General features: G+C 41.0%; 1 protein-coding gene across 1 annotated transcript in view; it reads left to right on the plus strand.

The window, feature by feature from the left end:
• LOC122549956 (cytoplasmic dynein 1 light intermediate chain 1-like) overlaps positions 1–8,782 on the plus strand; it is a 52,217-nt gene extending 43,435 nt beyond the window's left edge. The window contains exon 13 of the mRNA XM_043690239.2: positions 7,893–8,782. Within this exon, the coding sequence (XP_043546174.1) occupies positions 7,893–8,002 (110 nt within the window). The 3' untranslated portion in view covers positions 8,003–8,782. The remainder of the gene's footprint in view (positions 1–7,892) is intronic.
• Positions 8,783–8,999: the final 217 nt, after the last annotated feature.

Below are 8,999 nucleotides of genomic sequence, written 5' to 3' on the forward strand. Positions count from 1 at the left end.
CTGCACAGTTATCAATTATTATTAAATGCCACTGGGAAGGAAACCACTAAGAGTTTATTTTTCTTCTCTCTGTGCCTCCTTTTAACCAAATTGGCTGACTGCATATTGCAGCAAGTTAGTTCCACTGGGGAATAAATACCACGCCCCATCCAACTTCAACAATACCACAAATGTGATACTGTACTGTAGTAGTAATGATTATTGAGTTAGCATCTAGACACAACTGAAATCTTGGTATGATTTATTTAAATGAATCTGTTTTTGCCCACTTTCTGTCAAAGGCATTTGCCCTTTCTGATATTAACTTTGCTATTGACCTGCCTGAATCTCTCTTCCTTAAGCTTTTTTAAAATAATGCATCATAATCATTTCAAGGTTCCACCTGTGCTGACTATTACCTGGATATTCATGGCACAATCCTGTTTTTCATTCTATTTGCTTTCTTTCATGCTGTCAAAAATTCAATGCAGAAAGGTAGCCTATGCTGACAACAGATTACACCTCCTCCCACCCTGCCCTCAGTTAAAACGCCATCCCATATTCTCAATTCCTCTGCCTCCACTGCATCTGTTGCCAGGAGGACCAATACCACTACTGAAAACACAAATGGCCTCCTCCTTCAAAGACCGCAATTTGCCCTTCGACATGGTCGATGACACTCTCCACCGCATCTCCTCCACTTCCCGCACCTCCGCCCTTAAACCCCGTCCCTCCAATCCCCACCAGGACAGAACCCCACTGGTCCTCACCTTCCACCCCACCAACCTCCAGATACACCGTATCATCCTCCGTCATTTCCGCCACCTCCAAACAGACCCCACCACCAGGGATATATTTCCCTCTCCACCCCTATCTGCATTCAGGAGAGACCACTCCCTCTGCGACTCCCTCGTCAGGTCCACACCCCCCACCAACCCAACCTCCACTCCCGGCACCTTCCCCTGCAACCGCAAGAAGTGCAAAACTTGCGCCCACACATACCCCCACCTCCCTCCAAGGCCCCAACGGATCCTTCTATATCCGTCGCAAGTTCATCTGCACCTCCACATTTATTGCATCCGCTGCACCCAATGTGGTCTCCTCTCCATTGGGGAGACAGGCCGCCTACTTGCGGAATGTTTCAGGGAGCACCTCTGGGACACCCGCACCTACCAACCCAACCGTCCCTTGGCTGAACACTTTTTAGCTTCCCCTCCCACTCCGCCAATGACATGCAGGTCCTTGGCCGCCTCCATCCCAGACTCTGGCCACAAGACGCCTGGAGGAAGAGCGCCTCATCTTCCACCTAGGAACCCTCCAACCACACGGGATGAATGTAGATTTCTCCAGCTTCCTCATTTCCCCTCCCCCCCCACCTTATCTCAGTCCCAGCTCTCAGATTTAGCACCACCCTCTTGACCTGCAATCTTCTTCCCAACCTCTCCGGCCCCACCTCCTCTCCGGCCTATCACCCTCACCCTCACCCTCACCTCCTTCTACCTATCGTATTCCCAGTGCCCCTCCCCCAAATTCCTTCCCCCCTACCTTTTATCTCAGCCTGCTTGGCACATCAGTCTCATTCCTGAAGAAGGGCTTGTGCCCGAAACATCGATTCTCCTGCTTCTCGGAAGCTGTCTGGCCTGCTGTGTTTTTCCAGCACCGCATCTTTCAACTCTGGTACTCCAGCATCTGAGGTCCTCACTTTCTCCAACCTAATACTGTGGGAAAGATAAAGGTGGTTGAAATTGTTTCTCCTTTCCACTTCATACAGAGGAATAACACTAACCCACCAGTTGGAGTTCAGGACTCATGAATACGTTAAATAGAGGGTGAATATTTCAGCATTAGCAATACTGCACTTTGGTGCTGAATGTACAACTGTGAACCTACAACATAGTGACAGTCAAAAAATCAATCCCAGCCCTTTCTCTGTATGCTTGTTAGCATTTTCTTTACAGATATTTTTCTCCTTTTAAAATCTATTGTGGTCCTGCTTCTTCTTAGGTAATCCAAATCCAAACAATCCATTCATAAAGGAATTAGACTCTTACCTGAACAGGAAGAATGTACAGAGAGAAGGAAGGAGATTGGAACTAGATGAGTTTCTAATTCGGGAAACCTGGTGCGCAGACAAAAAGCGGAATGGTCTCCTGATTTGTACCAGTTTTAGGATTCACTAAGTTGAGACAATCTCTATGAAACTCTGCATGTTCTTCTGGCATATGGAGAACATTGACACGGCCAAACTTATTTTATCAGGGAAAGTGGATATTGCTGGCTAGGCCAGCATCTATTGTTCATCCGTAATTGCCATGGAGAATGTGGTGCTGAGCTGACCTCTCGAATGCTGTAGTCTAAGTGGTGTAGTTACACCTACAGCACTGAATGGCAGCTGCAGACTTTGACCCTCTGCTAGAGAAGAAATGTTAATATAATACTAGTCACGATGTATGACTTGGAGGAAAACAGGCAGCTAGTGATGTTCTCATAGATCTGCTCTTGCCCTTTTAGGGGTAGAGGTCACTAGTTTGAAAAGTGCTGTCAAACGAGACTTGGTGCATTGCTACAGTGCTTCTTGTAGGTGATGTACACTGTTGCTATTGCTTTGGTGGTAAAGGGAGTGAATGTTGAAGATTAAGGTTAGGGAGCTTTCTGCTGTCTGTGTACACCCATTTGGAAGCCTCTCCTCTCCCTGAGGCCCCGTTTGGAACTGCCCACTTCCTGTACCTCTCTTTGGAACTCCTGCCCACTCCCTGTGACCCCTTTTAGAAACATCTTCTCCTCATGCCCTATACTTCATTACTAGCTGTCAGCAGCAAATGCAGAAGAATTGCTGTGATTGGAGGAGCAGATCATCTTCATCTCTTTAGCTTCTATTTTTGAGTGCTTTTTCTCTGGTTACCCCATGAATGGATTTTGGGGATGGATTTGCCCACCTTCCTATGTCTCTTGAGCACTATATCGCCATCCATCTAATTTGCTGTCAAATGATATTGCTAGAGGTGGGGTGTAGATGAGAAATAATAGATAGCTATGTTAAGATCCTTCAGACCAAGATATACATTGAACACTTGGTATTGCTGACCTGGGGTCAAATGCAGTGCAACTCTGAAAGGTAAATACTGTCTCTAAATAGTAATATACAGAAGTTTGTTTCGAGCATATTCAGTCCAATCACAGATGTGCAGTAACTTTCCATTACAACAGTGTCACAAGTTTATTGCAGATGCATCATTAAACATTGCTTTTATTGTTCAAGTGATATGGTCTGCTAAATCCTATTACCCTGGGAAATGTGGTGGTGAGCTGCTGCCTAAAATTGTTGGGACATCTGGGAAAACTTTCGAGATAACTGTTAGGATGTGAATTCCGGGATGTTGACTCCAGGACAGTGAAAGATGGTAGTGATTTTAGTTCAGGATGGTGTGTGACATGGAGGGGAACTTCGATAGTAGTGTTCCTGTGTGCCTGCTGCTCACGTCTTTGCAGGTGGTAGATGTCCCAGTTGTTTAAGGTGCAGTCAAAGAAGCCTTGGTGATTTGCTGCAGTACACCTAGATGATAGACACCTCTGCCACTGTGCATCAGTGGTGAATGGACGGCCAGTCAAGTGTGCTGCTTTGATCTGGATAGTGTAAATCTGCTTCTGCTTTTGGAGCTACTCATCCGGGCCAGTGGAAAGTATTCTATCATATACCTGACTGATATCTTGTAGATGATGGGCAGGCTTTGGAAGACGCGCGATAAGATGATACTTCTACAATATGGTACTTTTGCAGAATTACCAAAATCTGATCTGCTTTTGAAGCCTCATCATCTAAATGGCTGGCCCAAATCAGTTTCTAGTTAATGGTAAACCCAAGGATGATCATGAAGGATTTAGCAACTGTAATAGCGTTAAATATGCAATAGTTTGTTTTGTTACAGTGCTCATTGCCTGGTATTTATAATGAGTTATTTACCAGTCACTTATCAGCCTAAGCCTGAATGTTATCTGGGTTGTGCTGTATTTGCACATTGGCTATTTCACTCTCTGAAGAGATAGAAATGAAAATTATGTAGTCATTAGCAAGCATTTCCACTTCTGATCTTAGGGAGAAAAGGTGAAGACGGTTGAGTCTGAGCAGTAACCTAAGGAACTTTGAGAAGTGATGATCTACTGGTATTACCGCTAAAGTGTAAATCCAGATACCCAGGTAATGTTCTAGGGACCTGGGTTCAAATCCAGCCATGCCAGATGGTAGAAATTGAATTCAATAAAAATAAAAATCATCTGGATTTAAGGGCCTAATAATGACCATGAAACCATTGTTGATTGTCAGACAAATTCATCTTGAGGAACTGTTGCAGTTATGTCCTGGGACTGGAGGTGATTGGTCCCCTTCTTTGTAGAGGACTCTGGTAGTGCAATGTAGTGTCCCTCCCTCTCGACTAGGAGGCCTGGATTCAAGTCACCTCCAGAGGTGTGTAATAACTTCACAGAAGTGGTTGATTAGAAAATATCTACTTTCAGGAGCCTGGACTGAGATGACTGAACTCCAAAAAAGGCTATACACAGTGTGACTCCAACTAGCAGTTTTGCCCCCATTCCCACAGTCTCCAGTTTTGCTAGGGTTCCTTAATGAAATACTTGGCTAAATACTGCTTCTATGATCAGAACAGTCACCCTCCTCTCCCTTCTTGAGTTCGGCTCTTTTGTCTATATTTAAAATGAGGCTGTAATCTGGATCAGGAGCTGAATATGTCTGGTGGAATCCAAAATGAGCATCTGTGATGAGCTTATTTGTTTATAGGAGAGCATTGTCAACAGTCTCTTTGTTGATGTACGAACATGAACTGGTAGGACAATAATAGTGTGGATTAGATATGTCCTCCTTATGTACAGGACATACCTGGGCAATTTTCCATATTATTGGGTCGATGCCAGGGTCAATGTGGCTTGGTTTGTTGATGCTATTTCCAGAGTCTAAATCAATGCCAAGAGGTCTGTCTGGTTTCATTCCTTTCTTTAGTATTTGCATTTGTATATGTCTAAATATTTGTTGATTTTAACTTAAATTATTTCACATCTTGTTTATGCTGCAAAGTTGCATCAAAACAAAATTGCATGTATTTTATTTTGCCTTGATGCCTGATGTGTCATTGAACAGGTCTATTTGTGACTGTTTGGAGGTGTGTACGTTGAGTTATGGCCTAGTCTAAAAGACTTCAGTCAGATTTGTGGAGTAACATACTTTGTGCTTGCTCAATTGAATAACTTCCTTTCTTTTAAAAACAAAAACAACTTGAGTTACTCACCATGTTGTCTTCCCACATACCACTTCCTCTAATCACGTAACACACGATTTTCCTTCCTATTCTCTTAACTTGAAATTGGAGATATTTATGAATATTTTATTTGAATAGACTTCCAATTACTAATATTGCAAATCTATCTTGGAATATTCATGATTCCAATACTATTGTTTACAATCATGAGTCCAGAATCTCTTATTAAATCATGCTGTAGGATTTAAATACATTTCCAAGTAAAACTGTCATGACATTATGAACTCAAGCTGTTCTGAAATAGGTGTGAGGTGAGATCTAATAGATAAGAGGATATCTCACAAATTTGCAATTTTGTAAGTTACTCAATATATTTAATTTTATTTGTAGACAATTATAGACAAAAGCTAGTTTGAGAAGCGTCCTTAATATGTGCTATACCATTGTTCATTGTTTAAATTTCAGTAATCTAAGGGGCAAATTCTTCCTCAGAGAGTGGTACGTGTATGGAGTGAGCTGCCAGAGGAAATGATGGAGGCTGGTACAATGAAAACATTTAAAAGGCACCTGGCTGAGTATATGAATAGGAAGCATTTAGAGGGATATGGACCAAATGATGGCAAATGGGATTAGATTAATTTAGGATATTTGGTCAGCATGGACAGGTTGGACTGAAGGGTCTGTTTCCATGCTGTACAACTCAATGACTCTAAATGGCTTTATCCAAAAGATTAGAACCAAACAATCGTCAACTGACAGTTTTTTACTAATTTACTCTATTCCAGAAAATCATTTTCAGTTTGTCAGTTTATTAGGGTGGCACGGTGACTCAGTGGTTAGCACTGCGGCCTCACAGCGCCAGGGTCCCAGGTTCAATTCCAGCCTCGGGTGACTGTGGAGTTTGTACATTCTCCCCGTGTCTGTGTGGGTTTCCTCCGGGTGCTCCGGTTTCCTCCCGCAGCACCAAAGATGTACAGGTCAGGTGAATTGGCTATGTTAAATTGCCCATGTTAAATTGTCCATAGTGTTAGGTGCATTAATCAGAGGGAAATGGGTCTGGATGGGTTACTCTTCGGAGGGTCAGTGTGGACTGGTTGGGCCGAAGGGCCTGTTTCCACCCTTAGGGAATCTAATCTAATCATCTAATCTTATTTCCTACGTTTCCCTTGAGGTAAAATTGATTTCTTAAACACCAGTTCAATATATTAAAAATGTGATAGTACTGTACCACGTTTTTGCTTCACACAATGCTGAGGGATAACAATCCACGATGCACAATTTTTAAAAATTCTGTCGCTCAATTTTTTTTGTCAAAATGTTGTAATGAACTGGGCCAACTATACTAGCAAGTTCTGGGTGCATGTATTTAGATACCTATCATTATTCATTGAGCTGTTTTTTTTTTTTGCAAATGAAGTGAATGAATCCAGCTTGATTGGCTCTCAATTTATCAGGAACTAGGATTTCAATGTGATCCAACTGGAAAATGTAAGCTTTACATCCTTCTTTGTTTAAAAAAAATCTGAAATTGTTGAATTGTCACTCATCAGTGATCCTGATTCTGGAATTTGAACTTGAATCATTTAAGAATACTAAGTGATTTAGCAGCAGTATCTATTGAAGTCTGTTTGCAGTTTGGATAGGTTTGATTACATTTTTGGTAGGTTTTTGTCCAAATGAATTTGTTGTATGCTACTGTTTCTTTGGATTCACACAATTACTTTGGCTCAATTTGACAATAGGGTTATTTATATTTATATTATTTGCTGTGAATTGATTTTAAAATGCAACAAACTTCGAAAAGCATTTTGTAAGTTGTACTGGGTTTCTGTACTCTGTCACATGACATCAACCATCTCTGAAGGAAAGCTGCAGAATGGTAATGTGCATTGTTTTGAGTGGTGCTGTAAGGTCTTGAATCTGAGTTCTTATTTCCATAAATTCATGGAGTTTATCTGAATTTGACTCTTGGTTTCTTGAGTTACTTTAAAGGAATGTTTGTTGAGGTTACCAGGGCTGATGCTAGTAATCACCTTAATGGTTCCAGATGTGAAATATGTTCTCCATACTGACTGACCTGCATCATTCTATTGCATATAGGTTTACTTCTACAAACTATGTCACTCATAACACACTATATCATCAGATGCATAGTTCACTTTGCTCTTCCATCATGTTGTATACTCATTTTCTTAGTATACTGTAATACAGCATTTGTTATTTAAAGCTTACTTGCTCTTGCCTGCTGCATGTTGGCGGGAAAGTGAAATGCAATTAAGAGAGGGACACAGTGGTCAGAGAATACAGTAAAGTTACATGCTTTCATCACTGGAAAGTGCTTTTTAGACTAGACCAAACTGAATGGCATTTTGAGAATGTTCATATTGAAACTTTTCAAACAAGTTGTGGGAACATGAGTACAATGTATACCTCTGACATCGACCAGTGTCATTCTAGTCCTGACTCTGATTTTAAAGAACATTTATAGAAGACCAAATACATGAGCAGATCTTCAAAATTGGTGCCTATTTATAAATTTATTGCCGTAACTAATATGCTGTTAAATTTGCAGTAGATTGAAATCCAATCTCGTTCTTTTCTGCTGCTTTAAATCTAAAGCAATCAACTTTTTTTTTCCATTTTTAGGCCACAAACCAGTCTTAACAGACGTACAAGCAGAACTGGACAGAATTGCACGTAAACCAGAAGCTGTGTCTCCAGCTCATACATCCATAACAGAAGACAAAGCATCCTGAAGAAAGCAACTTAATACAATGCCTTGTGTTATTGGCTTCGCCTCTCCCTTTTCCTTCAGAAGGTGTACTGAGGATCAAAGGCTGTTTTTGAAGTATACTGGATTACTACATTTTGAGTCTTCAATGAGTTGTTCAATGTATGTAAGGAAACCGTATCGAGAGGAAAATACAATGCCGCAAAATGATTCTGCTAATGTGTTTTCTGAGAGGAAAAATAATGAGAAGAGCTTAATTATTGGAACTTGCATCTTTGTTCAAATAATGCTAATTTGCAGCCAATGTTGGTGGGTTATCTGTATTTCCCAGGTGTTAATTTGGGAAATGTCCTATACTGATGGTGAATACAATGCCTGACACACAGTATCGAAACATGTATTGCTGCCCAGAGGCGTAGCAGGAATCCAGGCTACATAAACTTTTCAGAAACTTGCGTCCTGAAAATACTGCCTCAAAGATGAATTCTTGGTGGCCCACAAGTATGCAGAACTGAAGTGTTCTTAGAGCAGTCTTTAAAATGCTGAACAAAATGGTGCAATGCCTACTTTTGTATACCAATATGTTACTTGTCAATCGCAATGTTAAAATAAATGAAAGGGGGCAGAAATTGCCACCCAAGGACAGTATATTACTTCGACTTGAACGCCTTATCATTTGTTCTGGTTGTTAGTATAGTACTTCCTTAATTTAACCCTGTCTGGTTTCTGTATTGTGCTGTTTCTAATTACAGAAAGATGTGTAAGGATAGCAATCCTTCAATAAAGTTGTATTTATTCTCTGCAACAGATCTAAAACACTTTGGTGTTTATTTAGAAAATGTACTAGACCATCAACTGTCACTAAAGGAAAGTGTTTGCCTTTGCACTACCTTCAGCCTTCCTTTAGGATGCCACATTCTCTTACTGTCATTGCTCCATGAAAAGGACAGCCTCCAAACAGATTATTTTCACTCAGCATGTAATTTTTTTCTTATCATTTAGTTTTTTGTATGAAGTCCCAA

This window comes from Chiloscyllium plagiosum, unplaced genomic scaffold, assembly GCF_037043375.1.
Source record: "Chiloscyllium plagiosum isolate Xiang-an unplaced genomic scaffold, Cpla_swu_hap1 HiC_scaffold_5, whole genome shotgun sequence".
Taxonomy (NCBI): Eukaryota; Metazoa; Chordata; class Chondrichthyes; order Orectolobiformes; family Hemiscylliidae; genus Chiloscyllium; species Chiloscyllium plagiosum.